At 42.9% G+C, this 23,329-nt stretch overlaps 2 protein-coding genes and 1 pseudogene across 3 annotated transcripts; all 3 read right to left on the bottom strand.

Moving 5' to 3' along the window:
* Nucleotides 1-6,772: 6,772 nt before the first annotated feature.
* LOC147637835 (uncharacterized) lies at nt 6,773-7,199 on the bottom strand. Its single transcript, XM_086799060.1, has one exon. It carries the CDS (start codon nt 7,190-7,192, stop codon nt 6,773-6,775), a length of 420 nt encoding a protein of 139 aa, XP_086655186.1. The 5' UTR covers nt 7,193-7,199.
* A 7,990-nt stretch (nt 7,200-15,189) lies between these two features.
* LOC147637834 (uncharacterized) lies at nt 15,190-15,616 on the bottom strand. The gene has a single exon (XM_086799059.1). The coding sequence runs from the start codon at nt 15,607-15,609 to the stop codon at nt 15,190-15,192; it is 420 nt and encodes a 139-aa protein (XP_086655185.1). The 5' UTR covers nt 15,610-15,616.
* A 672-nt stretch (nt 15,617-16,288) lies between these two features.
* Nucleotides 16,289-17,966, bottom strand: LOC147637833 (UDP-glycosyltransferase 85A2 pseudogene; annotated as a pseudogene). Its single transcript, XR_015266094.1, has 2 exons — nt 17,414-17,966; nt 16,289-17,304 (listed from the first exon to the last, which is right to left on the bottom strand). The product of XR_015266094.1 is annotated as a UDP-glycosyltransferase 85A2 pseudogene (transcript).
* Nucleotides 17,967-23,329: the final 5,363 nt, after the last annotated feature.

Genomic DNA, 23,329 nt, shown 5'->3' with positions numbered 1-23,329 from the left:
TCTCTCTCTAATATCTCTCTTCCCCCTCGCTCCTCTCATGTTCCATGTTTTTTGGTATTCCATGGATAGTTTTGTATCACCCAAGTGAGATAACTTTGTTTTTTTTCTATTTTGTTTTCCATTTGATGATGAGATATGAAATTTCTTTCTCTCTCTCAATCTCTTTGGTCTTTAATACACGCTTAATCTTTATTTCAATCTCTCTCTCTCATTCGTACTCTTTCTTTGATCTTTAAGCAATGAAAGGAAAGAGGGAGACAACGTGGGACACCTGGATAACAATTTCGCTTGATATCTTAGGGGAACGCTTGTCGGGGCAATACCAGTTGTCCAACTCAGGGGTAATAGCTACTCGCCAGCTTTGTAGCATTATATGGTAGTGATGTGTGTGAACACACTTAGGACCGCCAGGGTACTTTTTCCCTCACTAGGAGGTTTTTTTCCCTGGTGCGTATGTACACCCTCTTATCTCCTCATTTTGGGATGTGTACTTATCTTTTGTATCTAGCACACATTTGTTTATTCTAATCTAGTGAGTTTTGTGTACTCTCAAGCTCCTCTATCTTGTGTGTGTGCATTGTTGCAACCCTAACCCTAATTCCAATAATTGGTATCAAAGCTAGCTTCCTTATTAACACTTGATCTAGTAGTCTGCCTCCCTCCTCAAGACCCTATTTTTTCTATCTCTGATTGAGATACCCTCTTAGAAGAAGAAGGTATATACTATAGTGTGTTGTATACGAAGTATACAGTAAAATTTTTGGGGTCTGCGATGCGATTCGGGCACGTTTTGGGCATCGTAAGGTTTTTGCAGATGTTCTAAAGATTTTGGATTGGTTCTGCTCGATTTTGGATGTTTAGGCTGTGTAGCGGCACAAATTTGGTGTGTGCAGCAGCATCTACAGTGTCTTCAACAACATCGACCATCAAACTTTCGCCCCAGTAACACTCTATTCTCTACTCTGTGTTATTTTTCATACACTCTATAGGTGATTCAGTCAGTTTGGCAGCCATCCAGGGTTGCATTTAGTGAATACTGAGTACTTGCAGTGTGTTGAAATATTTTGCATTTGGTAGAAAGTCATGGCTAGAAGTAATGTATTTAACGTCTGTTGAGGACAAACTTGATAGGACTAACTAACCATTGTGGTACTATCTGATGAGGCATGTATTGGTTGCTAAAGGCCTTTGGAATGTGGTCAGTGGTAGTGAAACTCGTCTTGTTTCACAACTACCAGTGCAACTAGGTACTACAGATACATATGAAGAAGAATTTGATATAGATGTGGCTCCTCCACATGCACCACCAGTACCTCCCACTATTGCTCAAATGCGATGGGATGGAAGAGATGCACAGGAACATGCAATCCTTGCTCTTTCTATAAAGCGAAGCATTATACCTCATATTCGGTCATGTAAGACTTCAAAACAGGCATGGGATGCACTTGTTGCATTATACCAGATGCGTAATGAAGCACGTGTTGCATATCTGTGCAAACAGTTGGAGTCTGAGCACATGAATGAGGGAGACTCAATAGACAGCTTCTTGACCAAGATCAAAGATTTTAAGGAACATCTTGCTAGTGTGGATGAGATATATCCTGATAGTACATTGGTGCCCACAGTTCTCAATGCACTGCCAGATTTTTATCAGAGTTTTGCCTCTACCCTTAGACTCGAGGATGAACGGAAATCCAAATGCCCTTACATTTGATGAGCTCGTTTCACTACTCTTGCAAGAAGAGCAGTCTAGGCAAAACATATCTAATATGCGAGTTGGTGACCAAGCTTTTGTTGCCAATCAGAAAGCCACAGGTCAAGATTCTTCGCATGGTGGCTATAAGCCAAAATCAGAATCCTCAGGTAAGGATGCAGAGAAAGAAGGTGATAAGCCTAAAAAGAAGGACAAGTGTCACCATTGCAGGAAACCAGGGCACTACATACATGAGTGCAAGAAAAGGCTAGAGAAGGAGAAAAAGAAAGAATCGAGCATGGCTGTGGGTGATGCATCTGCACCAAGTGTAGAGAAGAAGGAATTCGCAAGTTTTGCTCAAGATGATTGGGCATGGAATGTACATTGCAGTTATGACCCTTCTATTCATGATGTATGCATGTCAATGGCAAAATTGGATGCTTGGTACTTTGACAGTGGTGCTAGTAAGAACATTACTTCACAAAAACATTACTTCTCATCCAAGGAATCTGTCCCAAGTGTAGGAACCGTCACATGTGCAAATGATTCCTCATATCCTGTCAAAAGAGTTGGTAGAGTTGTGCTCACTACTGCAAATGGAGGCGCATTTAATCTTTCTAAAGTTTTATATGTGATAGGCCTTAAGAAGAACTTGCTGTCAGTTTCATCCTTAGCCTTGTCAGGCTTGATGATGAAATTTCTGGATGACAAATACACTTCAGGATAGAAATGATGGTTATTCTATCATTGCCTCAGGTACCTTGTTTCATGGCCTATACAAGATGGATGTATTTGAGAAGTTGTAGCATGATGCTTGCTCAATCTCCATAACTCATGCTCTGAGTGATGCAAAATTATGGCATGCACGATTCGGCCATCTAAATTATGGCATGCACGATTTGGCCATCTAAATTATGGCAGTTTGTTACGCCTTGAAAGGCATGATATGGTGTCTGCGTTGCCAACTCTTAAGACCCCTACTAGACATGTATGTGAGGGGTGTATTCTTGATAAAATGCATAGGGCATCATTTCCAAAGGATGGATCTATGAGAGTTGTTAAGAAATTACCATATATAGCTGGGTGTATCCATTAAAGCAGAAGTCAGGATTTTCTGTGATTTAGGCACTTCATATCCATGGTTGAAAATGCATGTGAATGTAAAGTTGGCACCCTTCGCTCAGATCGAGGGGGGGAGTATATGTCTAAGAAATTTCATCCATATATGACTGGAAAACGAATAAGACATCATTGTACATTGCCATACATAGCTCAGCAAAATGGTGTGGCTGAGAGGAAGACATGTCCCTCATGGAGATGGCACAATATATGGTGAAAGCCCAAGATTTACCTCATGGTTTTTTTGTTAGAGGCAACTATGTGTGCAAACTATGTGTTGAACAAATGCCCTACCAAGGCCTTGTAGTCTAAAACTCCTTCTGAACCTTGGCATCACAGGAAACCTTATGTGGCTCATTTGCATGTTTTTGGTTGTCTTCCTTATGCTTTTGTGCCCGAGCAACAACGCAAAAAGCTTGATGATAAGGCAGTTAAATGCATATTTATGGGATACAGTGGATTTTGGTAAGTAGAGATGTTGTTTTTGTCAAAAACTTAGTTGAGCCCATGCTTTCATGCAAAAAACAACAGAATGTATGCTCACAGGACATGTTTGATTCACTCCTACCTTTGTTTAATGGGTAGCCATATGTAGAGCAATTGAATGCTCAATCAAGTGTGCTGAAATTCAGCCTTTGCAGGTGTAAAATCAGCCTGTGAATCAGTCTTTTGATGAGGCAATTATTGATAATTTAGTGGATGAGGAGAGAGCATCCACCATAGAAGATCTTTTCAGGATTGATCGGCCATACCCTGTACATGTTCACATCATCACTCCAGGGGGGATTTGTAGCATTTTATGGTAGTGAATTTGTAGCATTATATAGTAGTGATGTGTGTGAACACACTTAGGACCGCCGGGGCACTTTTTTCGTCACTAGGAGGTTTTTTTTCCGTGTGTATGTATGCCCTCTTATCTACTCATTTTGGGGTGTGTACTTATCTTTTGTATCTGGCACACGTTTGTTTATTCTAATCTATGAGTTTGTGTGCTCTCAAGCTTCTCTATCTTGTGTGTGTAAGTGAGGGAGAACACTGATGATGATGGACTCCAGAAGACGATGCAAATGATGATACCAAGAAGCTAAGCAAGCCGGGTAATGAAAAATGACAAAAACGAAAAAAAAGATGTATTTATGATCTAGTCGTCGGCCCCGACGGCCATCTGAATTAGGTATGCCACGTGTCTGTGCGTGATTCATGGAGGTTTTTTTAACTGTTTCACGGCATGAAGTGGCATGAGTAGGTTCACGATATGAACCATTTTGAAGCGTTTTATGGCGTGAAATAGTCCTGAGCATTTCATGACGTGAATTAGCTTGAACCGGTTCACGACGTGAAATAGCTTGTACCTTTATGCATGCAAATATTGATACCCTATTGTTTTCTATATGCTCAAGCACTCCAAGGCTATATGTTATGTATTCTGAGGAGTAGAAGTGTACACATGAAACGAATGAACATGTTTCACGACATCATGAAAAGCATACCCTTTTACCTTGTACCCAATTGTTGGAGCTGGGTAGGGCCTCGTCATCATCCTTTCTTTTAGTGCAATGGGAACCAATGTTGTACTTTGGAGAGAGTGTGGGTATGTGTCATTGTAACTGCTTAAGTTTTGAGTGAGAAATTAAAAATTTTTCCCTCCATCCAGTGGAGGAGTACATCCACCCAATCCTGGTGAACTTGTTTTGCTTCATGTGCATATGAGTGCACGTCTCTCTTACCCTAGTCCATGGCTTGGTTCAGCTTTTCCTCCTTGGTGGATGACATTGGCGATGTCTCTTTGAAGCTTTGGAAACAAGGAAGAAAAATTGAGAAAAAACACAAAGAACTTTTTTCTGATACCCTTAGAAACACTGAGCTTATACACTACATTCTATGTTTAGTGGAAATGCAAGCTCCTGTTTAAATGGTAAATAAGTTTAAGAAGTGATTAGTGCTGAGTATAAGTTAAGCTTCTTAATAAAAAAGCTTGATGTAGATGATTATCTCTTTTTAGATATATTTCTCCAATCTTTCTAATGTAAAAAAAAGAATATGAAATTCATAAACCTCCCTCTATAAGCATTATAGTTGTGCAGGGCCATGTGAAAACTTTCGTAAGTCAAAAAATTCCAAGAAGTATGGCTTCCAGCCTTCAACCGTTCATCACATTATGTGCAGGCTTCCTCCCCACCATGAAGGGTTTCTAATCCGGGACGATCAATCAAAGACTAGCATTGTGCACTTGTAAAGCATTGTGCTTTTGTGGCATTTTGTAGGAAACAAATTGCTGCAAAAGCTAAAAGCAATGTTGATATGTTGAATCTGGAGGGACTGACTCAAAAAGCTTAATTTTTGGCCAACATCCCTTCTTGGTAGAGTTTTGGCTTGCCACTTTACACCGCAAAGCAAATGTGATATGCACCTTTTTAAATTATGCAAGCGACTACGCCCTAATAATGGAAATGCTAGTCTATCCATGCACCATTCAATTGATTGTTTACATGGCAAACAAAAATAACAACATTGCATGCCACTTATCAACATGACAAACTACAAATAACACACTTCGGGTGGCCTTGACACAAATGGAACAGCTCAGGATGGGGGAATGGTCACATGATAGAGAATTAGTACTCTATAGTAGGAGCATGAGTTCGAAACTTTAAAAAAAAAGTCATATATTATATAAAGTTAACTATTTAAAGACTTTGTCATGACACGTTGTCGTGACGTGGACGGTATCACTGGGCAAGTGCGGGACTTCTAGCTGTGAGAGTAGCTTCAAAATTCCAGCAAGGAAACAAAACAGATAGCTCTTCCAGGAGCATAAGACATCACCATTTTTGTTGACATGTACATGTGCCAATTCACTTCAATACATTCCCAAATTCAGCTTGATAATTGCACATAAATTGTGTGTCAAGAGCATGGCCAGTTCCAAGCATAGATCTCCTGATTCTTTTTCCAAATGCTTCAAACATATCACATGTAGGCATAATACAATCTACAAAAGATTTCCATATACATGTGACCATTCACATCACATATATCATATAATGCCAATTCCATCATTTCAAGGTGTCTCTTGATCTCGTGTAAACCTGCTTTCAGATTCCAACAACTCACAAAGCAAAAGATGACATATGGCATATGTACAACATATTCATGTGATTTTAGAAAACTCCATGTCTAGCATTCCAAAATCCAACCGAGTAGAAAATAAAATCCAAATCCCAGGAATCTCTTTGTATTTTGATGCTTTCTTATTCCAAGACTCTCAAAAACCATAAAAACCTTTTTCCCAAAACCTTCTCGTTCTCAAAAACCTTAAAGGGTTCCTAGACTATACGATTTTTGAAATCGTAAGTAACAACAAAAAAAAATCACTTATCTGAGAGTAAAAAAAAAGAAGCGAATTTATGGATTTCGCTATTCCCATACGGCTCTTCACTGCAGTATGCCAAAATCAGTATTCATCATGTATAGTGGGGTTTTTTTGAAGTTCATGTCCTTCGATAGCGCTTTATTTCCCCTTTAATTCAAAACCCAAGATGTCCTATACAGTAGCCGCCATCATGATTTTTGAATCTCTGGTTGTATTCAGCTCTGGTTTTGATTTTTGCACACACACCCTTCAGTATGCGCCGTCTGTCTGGTTTTTCTCTCTTTCCCGCAGGGAATTCGGTCGCATCCCCTTTTGCAGCCAAAAATCCGGATTTCCCAATTTAAAAAATATGCTACACCTCCCTTAATATTCGGATATTCCCTTTTTTTTAAAAAAATCCTTTATACTTTTGCCATGCAAGCACCACCTTGCGTGTTCGTCTCCAGCTGCTGGAGGGGTGCTATTGCTGGTCGCCGTTAAGGCGGCCCAGTATTGATCGCCATAAGCTTGAGGAAGAAGACCTCGCGGCGAAGGCCATGGTGCAGAACCAGAATACACAGACACAACCCCTTATAGAGAAAACACCTTCAGACCTTAGCCATGGCTTTCTTGATAGCATCATGGACATCGTAAAGCATCTTAGCCACACTTAGAATTCCCATTGACTTAATGTTCAATGCCTGATGTATCTTCTTCGCATTATCGATGTAAAGCTCTCTATCCCAATAGCCACCTTGTTGAAACTCCTCAAGGCCAAGCTTTTCAATCCCGACGGCCACAACCCGCACATTGTTTGCCTCCAAAGTGGGGACAATCTTCTGCAGCTCCAAGGCATTGGCTCTGCATAGCTTGCACCCAAATCTCCGAAGAATGTGGATAACAGTGGTCTGATTCTCCCAAAAAGAGCCCACTTTCACAAACTTAGCTTCTGAAGCACCCTGCACCTTTTCTAGCTCAATGTCTTTTATAGCATCGGCAACAGTAGTTGAACCCTTTTGGGAAGCCATATCTGTGAGAGAGAGAGAGGGTGTGTGAGATGGAAAAGGGCGCGTTGAGAAGAAGAGGTGAGCAGCAAATGCAGAAACTAGTAGAGTTACTAAGTTTGAACTCCCTCCTGACTTGAAATCTTCTGGCATCAAACCTTCTAGTAGCATCAGTTGAAAAAAAATCCAAAGCATTCTGATTATATCGATTCTGAGCAAGCACAGAAATCATGGCATTCCAAGACACAATATCTCAAAAGGGCATTCTTTCAAAGCCAATGCTTACATCATACATACTCTCACATTTCCATACATGTTGAGAAGGGTGTTCCCTACTACAAGGTCTACCATAAGCATAAAACTCCATAATTCACACCACACTTATGTACAGAGGCTTTGAGACCTGGCTCAGTCTCAGCTCGTCTTATTGAACCTCATTTACAATATGAACATATGTACTTAGGCATCATATAATGACTCAAGTCATGGCACTTAATCCCATGCATCTAGATTTGTATTAAATGGCCTCATATGCATGGTTTCACACCATAGACATGCCATGGCACGACATCCACCCCCTCTAAACCTGCACATCCTCTGGTATGTGCCAAATCGTCATCAAGATCCACATATATCTGGATGTCGTCTTCATCTTCTACATTACCAGGAAGATCATCTTCTTCCTCTTCAACCATATCCATGCTATCACTGTCAAGTCTCTCATCCTGAGTCTCCTGTGAATCAAACGGATCACTGTCATGCCTTCTTTTAAACATCTTGATCCTTTTGCCTGCTACAAGATTCTTTATCTCTGTTCCATCAAGCTCACATAGGGTGTACGTGGCATTTCCATGCACATGCTTGACAATGCAAGGGCCAAACCATGTTTTAACAAACTTTCTTTGAACAATGAACTGGTTGTCAAGACTACTATCATACATTAGGACCCAATCACCTTCTTCAATAGATTTTGGCCGGAGTCTGTGTCTTCTATCAAATCTTTCTTTATTTTTCAACCTTGCATCTTTCAAACGAGCTTTAGCAAGCTCTACATCTTCAGGCTTCCTCTCCAGCTGCCTTATTCGCAATGCAAGGAGGTCTTCCCTATTCAATCCTTCCACCCAGGGTAATACATTCCAAGTTGGAACTACTTCTTCAACTGGCATTACTGGCTTCTGACCATACATTAATTCTGCAGGCATATATCTTGTCTTCACTGAGCTATGAGTTGTACGGTCAGCCCACAAGGCATATGGTAGCAGCCTTGGCCACTCGCGCATTCTTCCTCTGCATGCCTTAGCCAAAGCTTTAATGATTGGAGGATGTCCTTGCTCACTTTTACCATTGCCCTCAGGGTTGTAAGCACATGTTAGGGCCAATTTGATGCCAATTCTAGAGAAGAATTCCCTTGCTTCTTCAACATCTAGCTCACCTCTGTCAGCTGTTATTTTTCCAACACAACCATACCGGCAAATCACATCTTCCAAGAGAAATTTGCATATTGTTTCCGTACTCTTTGTTCTAAGAGCACGCCCTTCCACCTGATTTGTCAAATCTTCTCTTGCAAGTGCTATGTACCGCATCTGCTGAATTCCCAAAAGCATTGTAACTAGATCCACTACCCATTTGTAGTGCATGGCAGGTGGGTAGGTTGGTTGCAAGCCATCACGATGTCGCACATTTGAGTACATTTGACATATCATGCATGTTTCCACATATTGGGAATTATCCTTGTACATTCCTTTCCACCAATATCTTTGCTTTATTTTGGTAAAGGTGGCCCACACACTTCGATGTCCAGCCCAGAGACTCTCATGGAATTCTTTCATGAGCTTCCCTTGAGTCTCTTTATCACATATGACTCTCTGTGGCATAGCATTCCTCTGCTTAGGATGCTTCCACAGATACCCATCCTTTAGAAAATACCTATATGCCTTTCTGCGGATCCTCTTAAATTTTGAGTCAGACCAATTTTCCTGTCTTGTCAGAGTACTCAAGTATTGACCAATAAGCAACCAATCTCCTTCATACATTTCCTCAGTAAAAGACTCAAGTGCATTTGATAGGCAAGTATGGTCCCCCTTTGCATATGCAGTAGTATAGAACTTTGTACCTACATCATCAATGTCACTAATCATCCCTTATTCATCTTCATACCTGGCTCTTGACAGCATATCTGCAACTGGGTTATCTTTTCCTGCAATATGCTTAAACTCAGGATTTAGTGACTTGATATAGGCAATCCACCTAAGCATAGTGATATCTGGAGTGGTGCAGCTTGCAATCATCCCAAGGAGTGGCAAGCAATCAGTTTCCACAAGTACAGATGTCCCAATAAGATATTCTTTTTCACATTTTAGAGCAGTGACTATTCCCCATAACTCCCTCTTGATCTGCGGATATTTTCGTTGATGAATGCTTAATACCTTTGCTCCAAATCTGATTACATACCTGTGATCATCCTCATCATCTTGCTCTACTGCCCATCCTATCCCAGTAGGACTAGTATCAACTATAACAATCACAGGCCTGCCGCACTCATAATCTGCCTTCCTTAGAGTAGGTGATGATTGGAGCAAACATTTCAACTTCCACATAGCTTTAATATGTACTGCACTCCACAAAATTTTTTTAGTTTTCCTCAAAAGTTGATAAAGACGATCTGCTACATGTGCATAATGTGGGATCCAAATAACATAAAAGACACATGCCCCAAGAAATCTCCTTAGCTCTGTAACATTAATGCATATCTCTTTCATTCTTTGTATTGCATCTATCTTGGCTGGACAAGGTCGGCGTCCATCAGTACTACAAAGATGCCCCACTATTAGCACTTCTCCAACCCCAAACACTGATTTCAATCCAGATAAAGTAAGATTCACCTCTTCAAGCCTGGATAGAATCATATCACAATCTTTTATATGATTCGCCACAAACTTGCGGCACCCCTTCGAATCCAAATCCCCATCTTTATTTTTCTCATCACAGCCTTTTATTGGCACATCATCCAGAAAAGGCATAGTTATTTGTGGTATGAAGTCTCGCAAGACTTTATTCATTCCATTCATCATATGCGCCACTGAGTTGGTGGCTCCCTGTGGTAAGGTACACATTCTTACCAATCCCAAAGGAGTTTTCATTGTGGTCAAGTCCCTGCTTTGTATATCCAGCTGGAACTGATCATATCCCGAATACAGATCACCCATAGAGTATATAGCTTTCCCTGCAAATGCTTCTGCAAACTCGTCCACAATCGGACTTGCTCCCACATTTATGATTGTGACCTTGTTTATAGGTTGCATGTCTTGAATGAAGCGCAATGTTCCATTCTTCTTTGGCACGGTAAACCATCTGTTGGAGTATGGAGCGCATGATGGCTCCAAAATTCCCATCCTGATCTTTTCTTTTAGTAATTCCATCAGCTTTGGCAAGAGAGCCTTTGGTACTGGAATCGGCCGCCGCAGGTTCCAGGGCACATGTGGAACAGTGAAGATCACCATTGGCGCTATTATGCTTGGATCAACACAACCTATCTCATGCGGCTGAAAAGCAAAGGCTTTCCCATGTTTTACAAGCATCTCCTCAAAGCATTCCTTTTCAACTGGTAACAGAAAATCCTTGTCACCAATCTTCAGCTCTTTTAGGGTTTCCTATGTAAACTTATGCCCAATTTTCTTCGGATCTCTGAGATTCGGTTGCATAGAGGCTTCATCTATTTTCTTCTTGCTTCCTGGTGGCAAGGGCAAGGCAACTGGTTTCACCTTCTTTGCAACCGTTTTATACTTTGTATCAACATGAGCATCCATCTCACAATTCATGTTTTTACATTCCATCCCCTCAAATTCCCGGATTATATCATACATCCCCACAGATGACACCTCTATCATCTCATTTCCACCCTGTAAGCATGCTCTTTCCATAGCAAAAAGCACATCCATAGTATCCACAAATGACACCTCATCAAGCACCCCTGAAATAAACTCATTCTTCTCCAAAAGACCACATTGCTCAAGACTTTTTTGTTCATTTTGTACATGTCGACGCATGCCACGCTTCAAATCCTTGCTTTTTACAAAGATCAGTGACCCATAGCTAGAAAATCCCTGAAAATTTACTGAAAAGTTATTTACATTGATTGAGTCCTACGAGAACTCATTTTCCCTTGTACCATTGGAATCCCGCTTTACAATGGCACCTGGCTAAAATCCCTCATCTCCCTGTAGTTCATGAATTCTCTATTTATCTTTGGGAGTGACTGTGCTCGAAGAGACTCACGATTCCTTTCATGGTTAATGCAAACTGTCAAGAACTGAACAGCTTTCTTGCCATCTTTACTCCTTATTCTTGCATATGCCGAGCCATCATCCAAAACCTTTGTTTCCATCCTCACAGCTGTAATGTAGGGTTGCCCAAGGATGAGGGGATACGATGACATTTCTTGAACAAAGAAGTTCTGATCATCTTTCACATCCCCTATAGTTACCCTTACATTTGGACATGCTGCATAGAGCTCTCCAGATGAGTTATTAGCTGCTTTAATCATCCACCCATGATCTACATCCATTGGCCACTTACATTTGTTGTAGAGATTTTTAGCCATAAGATTTATTTCAGACCCATGGTCGATTAGAGCGACATACGGCTCTTCCAAGTCACCTATCTTGACAAGGGTTTCAGTGGTGGCCCTTGCCCAATGGCTCCTGGAGTAATGACTCTTTGTAAGAACTTCTTTTTCATCATCCTCATCCACAAAGCGCACTTGTCGTGCCCCTTCAGCAGAGTGATTACATTCCACCACATTCTCTCTCTCTTCCTTTTGATGTACCTGTACTCCATGAGTCTTGGAAGTGCTTGTCTCCCCTTGTGATGGAATAGATTCAATTATGGACTGCCTTTTCCTTCGTATAATATCAATTATCTCATCATGGAATTCTTTCTTTGCAATCCCCACTTCCCCTAATGTAAATTCCACCCTACTGTTTAGAATCCTCTCTTCAAGCACCTTTTTGAGGTCTGTTGCAGCTTCAATATCAGATTGAAGCTTGTAGAGTGGACTTTTCCCTTTACCCTTCTCCCTCTCATGCTTCATTTTTGCTGGCACTTCTTCCATTGATACTTCCTGTGGAGGTCTGCTATGCGGTGGAGGCATATGTGATGGCCCAGGATCTTTCTTTTCACTACCACGAGTAACCCTTTTTGATGGCCCTCCTTCCTCATTTTCCCTCTTACGCTTTTCCTCTACCTGTGCCTCATTATTCTGGCATTTTGCAATGTAGGCATGAACAGATAAAGAATCCAGAGGCTCTTCCCAGCCAGTCTCAAGACGTATACAGTCACCTGCCTCATGCAAAGCCTGTTTAGACACCTTCTTTGACGCAATTAGTTCCATTGTTGATGGCCAAAAATCTTCATTCTCATAATCTTCATCATTCTCAGATTCCTGCTTTGATTGACCAACCTTTAACCCATAGGTTGCTGCCTCAACCATAGAGATGGCATGCCCAGCAACCATGTCTTCAACAAGCTTTTTCATCCCTCCTTTTCCAAAGTTTGTACTTAATGGAAGACCAGTCTCTGTAAGGTGGATTTTTCCATCTTTGAAAAACACAAGTTAATTTCTGAGGGCTTCCTTATAGCTAGCATAGTCTTTCTTTGCATGTTCTGGGTCATCACACTATATACATCTGAATGTAAACCCTTCTTTGCTTTGAGGCCTTTGCATAGAAGCCTGCCCTAATGGTAGCCCTTTTTCCTCAATCCTGGACATCTTCAATTTTAGGTCTCGCATACCCTTAATAAGCTCATCCATTGGCCCTTCTACCTTTGGGATTGCAGCAGTTGGTTTTGGTAGATTCTCAGAGGTAACAGCAGTTATAGGAGTTGCCGAGCTCATCACCATTTTATCCCTCCTTCGCTGCCGCTTTGCTAGCATGGTGACCGCATCCTTGACATCATTCCAATCATTCTTTAGCCCCTGCTCTGTATCCTTATCCTCAAGGAGAATTTCCAGTTTTTCTTGGAGATCTTTCCCAGCTGCTTGTAAGAAGAGCTCTGTTTTTTCCCTGTCCAAAGTTGTGCGCTCAATCCTTGACAGCTGGGCATAGCGCTTCTCAAACTCTCTTAGCAACTCTGTGGGCAGAAATTCCCATTTTGGGTTTTGTGACCCATTCCAAGAAAGTTCGTTTGGTCACCCGCTCGGAATCCTCCATGAAATAATCATCCTTCAAAGCAAGCTTGAACTCCTCCCAATTTCTGCCACCATGTGCTGCCTGTAATCCTCTTATGCGCTCTCTTATTTCAGGAACACATACCAGCTCAAAGCTTCGAACCATATCCTCCTCAGTCACCCTGTTTAGCTCCATTTCCTTTGTGTAATTGCGCAGGTACTTTGTGATGTCCTTACCATCAAATTGATCCACCTTTTTCACAATTGACTGCAGTGCTTTAGTCATGGAAATTTACCCCCTCTCAGCAGCTTGCTGCTGTTACATATACATAGTAAACATCTGAAACATTTGCATAACCCCGGGGTCAAAATGAACCCCTTGTCCCTCAGGATTCTCAGCCATAGCTTCCCTATGTATTTCACCACACTCCCACCCCAGCAGTTTCACGTCGGGTTCACCAAAAGCTGTCGTGACGTGGACGGTATCACTGGGCAAGTGCGGGACTTCTGGCTGTGAGAGTAGCTTCAAAATTCCAGCAAGGAAACAAAACAGATAGCTCTTCCAGGAGCATAAGACATCACCATTTTTGTTGACATGTACATGTGCCAATTCACTTCAATACATTCCCAAATTCAGCTTGATGATTGCACATAAATTGTGTGTCAAGAGCATGGCCAGTTCCAAGCATAGATCTCCTGATTCTTTTTCCAAATGCTTCAAACATATCAAATGTAGGCATAATACAATCTACAAAAGATTTCCATATACATGTGACCATTCACATCACATATATCATATAATGCCAATTCCATCATTTCAAGGTGTCTCTTGATCTCGTGTAAACCTGCTTTCAGATTCCAACTCACCATTCCATCATTTCAAGGTGTCTCTTGATCTCGTGTAAACCTGCTTTCAGATTCCAACAACTCACATATAATGCCAATTCCATCATTTCAAGGTGTCTCTTGATCTCGTGTAAACCTGCTTTCAGATTCCAACAACTCACAAAGCAAAAGATGACATATGGCATATGTACAACATATTCATGTGATTTTAGAAAGCTCCATGTCTAGCATTCCAAAATCCAACCAAGTAGAAAATAAAATCCAAATCCCAGGAATCTCTTTGTATTTTGATGCTTTCTTATTCCAAGACTCTCAAAAACCGTAAAAACCTTTTTCCCAAAACCTTCTCGTTCTCAAAAACCTTAAAGGGTTCCTAGACTATACGATTTTTCAAATCGTAAGTAACAACAAAAAAAAAATCACTTATCTGAGAGTAAAAAAAAAGAAGCGAATTTATGGATTTCGCTATTCCCATACGGCTGCTTCACTGCAGTATGCCAAAATCAGTATTCATCATGTATAGTGGGATTTTTTTGAAGTTCATGTCCTTCGATAGCGCTTTATTTCCCCTTTAATTCAAAACCCAACATGTCCTATACAGTAGCCGCCATCATGATTTTTGAATCTCTGGTTGTATTCAGCTCTGGTTCTGATTTTTGCACCACACCCTTCAGTATGCGCCGTCTGTCTGGTTTTTCTCTCTTTCCTGCAGGGAATTCGGTCCCATCCCCTTTTGCAACCAAAAATCCGGATTTCCCAATTTAAAAAATACGCTGCGCCTCCCTTAATATTCAGATATTCCCTTTTTTTTTAAAAAATCCTATATACTTTTGCCACGCAAGCCACCACCTTGCGTGTTCGTCTCCAGCTGCTGGAGGGGTGCTACTGCTGGTCGCCGTTAAGGCGGCCCAGTATTGATCGCCATAAGCTTGAGGAAGAAGACCTCGCGGCGAAGGCCATGGTGCAGAACCAGAATACATAGACACAACCCCTTATAGAGAAAACACCTTCAGAACTTAGCCATGGCTTTCTTGATAGCATCACGGACATTGTAAAGCATCTTAGCCACACTTAGAATTCCCACTGACTTAATGTTCAATGCCTGATGTATCTTCTTCGCATTATCGATGTAAAGCTCTCTATCCCAATAGCCACCTTGTTGAAACTCCTCAAGGCCAAGCTTTTCAATCCCGACGGCCACAACCCGCACATTGTTTGCCTCCAAAGTGGGGACAATCTTCTGCAGCTCCAAGGCATTGGCTCTGCATAGCTTGCACCCAAATCTCCGAAGAATGTGGATAACAGCGGTCTGATTCTCCCAAAAAGAGTCCACTTTCACAAACTTAGCTTCTGAAGCACCCTGCACCTTTTCTAGCTCAATGTCTTTTATAGCATCGGCAACAGTAGTTGAACCCTTTTGGGAAGCCATATCTGTGAGAGAGAGAGAGGGTGTGTGAGATGGAAAAGGGCGCGTTGAGAAGAAGAGGCGAGCAGCAAATGCAGCAACTAGTAGAGGTACTAAGTTTGAACTCCCTCCTGACTTGAAATCTTTTGGCATCAAACCTTCCAGTAGCATCAATTGAAAAAAAATCCAAAGCATTCTGATTATATCGATTCTGAGCAAGCACAGAAATCATGGCATTCCAAGACACGATATCTCAAAAGGGCATTCTTTCAAAGCCAATCCTTACATCATACATACTCTCACATTTCCATACATGTTGAGAAGGGTGTTCCCTACTACAAGGTCTACCATAAGCATAAAACTCCATAATTCACACCACACTTATGTACAGAGGCTTTGAAACCTGGCTCAGTCTCAGCTCGTCTTATTGAACCTCATTTACAATATGAACATATGTACTTAGGCATCATATAATGACTCAAGTCATGGCACTTAATCCCATGCATCTGGATTTGCATTAAATGGCCTCATATGAATGGTTTCACACCATAGACGTGCCATGGCACGACAACGTGTAAATTATGACAATATGGGAAATACAGGTGCTTAGTTGGCAAAATAGAATCATGACATGACATACAAATGACACATTATATTAGCCATTGACATAGTGGGTGGGTGAACCAGTGAGAATAATAGTGTAGAGATAAGGGAGACGTTCACATGAAAAAGAAACGTACAAATGATTCAAAAGGACAGTGAGAATAATAGTGTGGAGATTAGGGAGATGTTCACGTGAAAATGAAGCGTACAAATGATTCAAAATTAAGATGGGATCGGCCATCATGTTCCGCTTTCTTAGCTACCAAGCTGAGCTGATTAATTCGCTCACGGATCTCTTTACTGGATGAAAGGTCCATGAGATAACTCACCTTGTGTTCAATCTCTCCTCGGCTAACCAAACCAGTGGTGGCATCCGCCTCGAAATCCAATCCAATCTTCCAACTGTCCACAATACGCCGGCAGTCCAGCATTTGATCCGCGAAGTAGGGCCAGCACAGCATGGGCAGCCCCTTACAAATACTCTCCAATGTGGAGTTCCATCCGCAGTGCGTGAGAAACCCCCCTACTGCAGGGTGGGCCAAAACCTCCAGCTGGGGTGCCCACTCCACAAACATTGACCGCCCACTCATCCTCTCCGCAAAGCCCTGTGGGAACACTGCCTCCCGCCCATACATCATCGCTGGCCGGACAACCATCAGTATTGGGCATCCACTCGCTTCAAGAGCGGCCGCAAACTCTGCAATCTGTTGGGCGGACAGGAGAGTCATGCTCCCAAATGACACATATAGGGCTTCTGCTTGTCTAGCCATGGCATGCACCCCTCATCCTCTACCCACATAGAGGTCCCCAGCTTCTTGTGCCTCATACCGATGTTATTGTCCCCACCATCAGTACTAGTGCTGAGAAACTCTGACGGGAGAACTGGGCCAATTATGCACATGTTTGGCCTGTCGATGAACTCCAGACTCGCAGCTTCTAGCTCGTGAAAAGTGTTCAAGAGGACATAAGAACAATCTAGAACGTTCTGGAAGTTTCTGATGAGGTAGGAGAAGATAAAATCGGAAGGATCACATGGTTGAAGGAAGGTGGGAACCTCTTTAAAGCGCAGGGGAGGGCAGCCAGGGATGCAAGTGATGAGGTTCTGAGGATCGTCGTCTACAAAAGAAACAAATCACCGTAATTGAAGTTATGTTGGCAACGGACAATACAGAGAAGAGCAGGAACAGAAGCCTGAGGATAAAAGCTTCTTAGATGAAATATTTACCTTTGATGGGAGTGTAGCCTTGAGTGAAGAGGACATGGGCCGCATAGCTGGCTGCATTCTGGGTCCAAAACCCCACGTGCGGGATCCCAAAACGTTTAGCCACAGAGGGTGTGCAAATGACAAACACATCTGCGATGATGCAACTGACAGGTGGCTGGAGCTCCTGCACAAGCTTCACAAGGAGAGGCTCCAGATCAATAAGAGCTTGGCATTGCTTGCGTATATCATTGGCGATGTACTCTTCGTAGCCTAAGCCATCCGGCACACCCACGAGGCGGATGTCTCCCTCGTGAGGCAGAGATATCCCCGCCTCTGCCTGCGACCGGACCAGCCGCTCGTGGTTGAACTGCGTGTTGGCAAAAGTTATGGTGACTCCTCTTGCAGCTAGCTTCTTGGAGAGGTGCATCATGGGGTTTATGTGGCCTTGGGCTGGCCATGGCACCACCAATGCGTGCGGCTTCTTTGCCCCCTGCTGCTGCAGACCGGCCATCTTCTTATAAGCCTCGCACACTCGCAGAAGCTCCTGCCACAGGACTGACGAGTGCGCGCAGAGAGAGAGAGAGAGAGAGTGAGAGTGAGAGTGCGAGAGAGAGACTCCGAGAGCGGCAAAACCATTAACTTCAACATGATGATGTATGTCATCACAAATCATTGGGTTTCTATTTTCAACATGATTATATTATCACAAACTGTTGGGTTTTAAATTTGGACTCTGGAGAGACACTTAAAGTATCACAGCAAGTGTTATAAACATCATTGATCGGGATGCTTTTGGCAAGAAGAAGCCATGCGTGGACCACATTTTGGGTAATTGTGAAAGTCAATATCACTTCACTTCTACTAGACCTAGCACAAAAGACTTATTTAAGCCATCCATCATAGCTTGCAGGATGATCAATTGCCTTAAAGCAAGTATGTGCATATGAGAAAAAAAATCTTCCTCACTGTGGCTCAAATTAAGAAAAACTATCGTAAATTTTCCTAGTTGTGGCTTTAAAGATTCAAATTTTTTGAAATTTTAGTTGGAAAACTCAGTGGCTGAGCTCGAAGGTCATCTTGTGGGTAGAATGCCTCCCTAATACATGTGTTGATCATGAGCTCAAGGTCATCCTGTGGGTAGAGTGCCTCCCTAATACGTGTGTGATCCACAAGTGAAAGGGCTTGACTCCGTCAAAAAGCTGGAAAAGGGGCTTGACTCTGTCATAAAGCATCTGTGACATCAGCCCAAGCGACATCATGTAGCCGTCATAGTCAGCAGTCAATCATAGCCATGGCTTTGAAATCTGAAATTTTAGCTCCAATTTAATTTGCAAACCTGCCATCGCTCCTTCAACCCTCTCCTCCACCCCTCGCGTCGTAAACCTCTGCTCCGCCCCCAACTACCTGCATCTCAGAGCCCACACTTGAACACTTGTGGCGTAGCTACGAGGCCACACAAAGCTTGCCTACGGCTCTCTCTCGCCTGCCATGCTCCCAACATGCCCAACCAGTTTGCCTGCGCAATCCAGTGAGCAAGTGACACACCATGCGCGAAAGGCCTTCCTAGAAGGGGTGTGGATGCGGGCTGGGAGGCTGGGAGGCATTCGCAGAAAATGCCTTGCACAGGCGCGCACACAGACTTTTGCAAACTTGGAGGGAGATATAATTGCATGCAGTCAGAAACAAGAGACGACAAGCAGAAAATCTGATATCATTAAAATGCAAAAATTATAATTAGGGTAAGCGCCTGAGTGCCAACGACACCATCTCTCTCTCCTCTGTGACTGCTGCCCTGCCCAGAGGCTTGAAGCTCTCTATGTACTTCTTTACTTTCCACAGCACCCCCCCCCCTTAGGTGCATGGGCACCAAGTGGAGGGGAACCCTTACTCTACTCAGAGAACAGGGAACCTGCTCTGGGAATAAGTCATCTCAGCCTACTAAGAACACACAAGCTGCATTTCAGCAGTTCTTACAATGGCCCCCGGCCATGGATGGTAACAGAGAAGCCATGCTGAAGTATGAGCAGGTGTTAGAAGACTTCATGGACACCAAAAAACAGCTAGAAGATTCAAGAGCCCGAGTGGAAGAGCTAAATCTGATGTTGCTGCAGAAACAAGTCGAAGAAGAGGCTCAAATCAACAAGCAAGCTCTCCAGCTAAGGTAATGGACACATCAGGTAAACCCTCTTCCATTAATCCTGTGGTTTGTCTTCCACCAGAGCTAGTTCATTCGTTGGAAACTGATTACACAGCCCGTTGTTTAGTTGGGTTAATGTTCAGGCCAAGACCACCAGTAGATTTCCTTAGGGGGTGGATCAAAGACAACTAGATTTCCATAAGTATCGAGGTAGAGATCATCCAAGCCCTCCCAAATGGGTACTACCTCTTTCTATTCAAGGACCTAAATATGGCTCTTAAGGTCCTAGGTTCAGGGCAATGGATGTACAGGAACATCCCATTCTATTTCTTCAGTTGGTCCAAGAACTTTAACCCTTAAGGTCCAAAACCCTCAGCCTGCCCGGTGTGGGTTGAGCTTCCTAACCTGCCCTTTTACTTGTACCCGTGGCTCAAAAAAATTGTCTCCCCTATAGGGAAAGTGCTAGGCATGAGACCCAAGAATGACTACAACCTGACTTGGCATCCTCAGGTTCTTGTGGAAGTGGATCTAGATAGGCCCCTTATGATGAGATTGAAATCAATTGTGGTGAGTATAACATCAAGCAAAGCATTCTATACAAACACCTACCCAATGCATGCTTCCATTGTGGAAATCAAGGGCATGTTATTAGAGAGTGTCCTTCAAAATACCCTAATTTGAATGCCACTAGTGCCCCTAATCTTCCCCTAGCCATCAACCAAGCTCAACCTACTGGAGTGAACAAGAATATGACTGTGCCTTCTCCCCTTGTTCCCTCTACCTCAAAAGAAAAGAGAGAAAAGTTTACAGTACCCAATAGGAAGAAGACCTTTAGATAGAATAGGGCGGGAAACCAGAGGGCATTTGCCAACTCCTTCGCCTTATTAGACAGCATCTCGGACCCTGATGATTCAGTTGACTCCCAAGAGATCAGTCAATCCACGCCGTTGGACAGATCTAGAATTCTGGTTGAAATTAATCAAATGGACCATGACCAAGTGCTCCTGCCCCATGCAATGACGGCTGGCTCGTTGGGAGATGAGCAAGACAGGGTTGAGCAGTCTCCATCTGATACAGAAAATGGCTTGCCCAAAGAAATGGAGATAGTCAAGGAATTGAAAAGAATGCATGCTCAGGTTGGATCCACCACACCTCAAGCTGCATCCAACGTGGGACCTAAAAAGGTCAACTCCCAGAAAAAGGGCAAATGAGATGTACCACTTTGAATGTCAAGGGGTTGACTGACCTTTCAAAAGTCCAACTAGTGAAACAATGGCTAAGGAAACAAGGAAGATTTGACTTTATAGCTCTAACTGAAGTCAAAGTTAGCGGGGATGAGCTTGAAAAAAGGTTGCTCAACATCTCTAAAGAGCACATCTGGATCTACATAGGGGTCTGGAGGAGTGGTTTTGGGTATGCATGTGGACCATCATAATGAACTGAAAGACGTGAGGATTGATACGTTTGATCAATGGGCTGCATTTGAAATGACAACCTTCTCCTTCATTGGGATTTATGCTGGAGTCAGAATCAGAACCTGGGGTACCCTGAGAAGCGTCCCTGATCCTATCATTCTAATGGGAGACTTCAATATGGTGGAATCCAAAAATGGCAGATTAAGAGGGCTGGGGCAAGTCATTAAAGGGGCAGAGCTCCTAGCCTCGCAGCGCACTGCTGAGATCACTTTGAGCTATGTGACATAGGTAATATGGGAGACTTCACGTGGCAGAACTATGCCCATGGAAAACTGACCCAGGAAAGCAAGATTGGACAGAGGATACATTAGCAAAACCCTCGGTAACTCCTACATCAGATGTGAATGTAAAACTGACATCTCTACTTGCCTCTCAGATCATTACCCCATTATATTAGTGTTGGACAACCATGACAAAAAGGTCTCTAATCAATGGTTCCACACTGATCCTGCCCTGTTCAAAATGCCTATTGTTTTGGAGGAAGTCAAAAGAATCTAGACTGAATTTTGCAGCTGTGTGGCATTACCCCGGCGAGGGCTTGGAGTGTGACCATCAAATCTACCCAAGCTCTTTTGATTTGCAATAGGAAAGAGGTAACCAGAATCAGGAAAAACAGAAGAGATCTGCAAGTGACCAAGAGATAGTGGCATGGCAACGTTATGAGTATGTGACACACCAGCTCCAGAGTGGTGGACAGTCCAGGAAGTTGCAGCTCGTGGACAAACATACACCACGTTATCACTTCACAGCCACATTTAGGGAGCAGATCTACCCCTACATACGGCACAGTCATTGTGCCAAGTGGTAGGATCGTCAATTCCGAGCATGCCTAGCAGAGTTTCCTATTGGTGTGGTCGTCTCTGTGATTGATTTTGCAGAGAACTACACTTTCACACCTTTTCAGGAGATACAATCTGAGTATTACTTCTCAGAGCAGGTAATGGTTATATTTTGTAATATTTGTTTTATGTTTGAGCTACATTACTTATTTGATTTTTTGTGTCCTAAACGTATGTATTGCTTACCCCATCAGGTTGCTATTATGGTCCACATTAGCTATCGACATGCAGAGGCTCATGTAGATGGGATAGCGAGTACCCCCAAGACCCGTGTCATTATTCGAGAGTATCATTTCTATATCAGTGATGATCGTTCACATGATACACATTTTGTGCAACATTGTTTTCGTCTCCATGACGATTTTTTAGGAGATTGTGGGATCAAACATGTCCAGCGATGGGTTTGGTTGGATGGTTGTGTCGCACAGTTCAAGTCATCACGTCAATTCTATTGGCTCTACAGGTAGTACTTATGGCTTTCTTACATTTACAATTAAACTAAATTCACTAGAACATCTTAAAGAAAATAATAACTAAGACTATCTTTTATGGATTTATAGGTGGCATGTGCAGTCTAGTATCCCAGTGATTTGGTCATTCTTTGAGACTGGTCACGGGAAGGGAGAGCATGATGGTGCGGGCGCGTGTGTGAAACGTGCCTTGAGGTGTCATCAGCTGCGACAGGATGCTCAACGGTTCAGAGATACGGGCCACGTAGTCGAGTGGTGCTCCCAACATTTGTGTGGGAGTGCAGCATCATCGTACCCCAAACGTGATGCTCGGATTGTCAGGAGATTTTTTTGGCATGTGGATGGTGGCATGATTGACCGTAGAGCCTCCCATGATTGTGACACAGTACCTAGCACCTTGGGCTTACATTCCATCAGGAGCACGTGCATGGCGGCCCCTACGATTTACACACGACGGTTTGCATGCTTCTGTGGAGCATGTATGGATGGCGATTGGTCACATTGTGCCTCGAGAGGATGGGCAGATGCATGGATACAGACATTCCTCTCCCCCGAGCATCCTTCACATCCAGTGGTGTCTGATGAGCACACAGGTCTTGCATTCATGGTCAGTTATGATGACCTGACAGATTTGCTATAGGAGGGTGATGTATTTGCTGTTATTACCAGTGAGGGAAATAGCGAGGGAGTAGACTACTATCTGATGAGTTGCACTAGGCCAAAGTGCATGCTTGACCAGGATACAGTGGATGATCATGGGTTTTCTTATGATGCCCATAGCATGATTGTGGCAGGCCGGTTCTACCAGTAGATTCGACTTCATCAGGGGAGTCTTGAGTTCCAGTAGTGGAAGTGGGAGTTAGAGGCATTTCAGTTCTCTCATCTAGTGGTTGCTACCAGGCTCACTCTTGTTCGAGTACAGAGCCGAAAACACAGTTCTCACCCTCGTTTTTGGCTTCGAGTGGATGACCATGAGAGCATTCTAGAGCAGTTGAGAGCTAGAGAGGGTGCTGCTG

This window comes from Cibotium barometz, chromosome 6, assembly GCF_041138505.1.
Source record: "Cibotium barometz isolate CiBa-2024 chromosome 6, ASM4113850v1, whole genome shotgun sequence".
Classification (NCBI taxonomy): domain Eukaryota; kingdom Viridiplantae; phylum Streptophyta; class Polypodiopsida; order Cyatheales; family Cibotiaceae; genus Cibotium; species Cibotium barometz.
The sequence above is the reverse complement of the archived record's forward strand: the minus strand, read 5'-3'. Positions and strand labels throughout refer to the sequence as shown.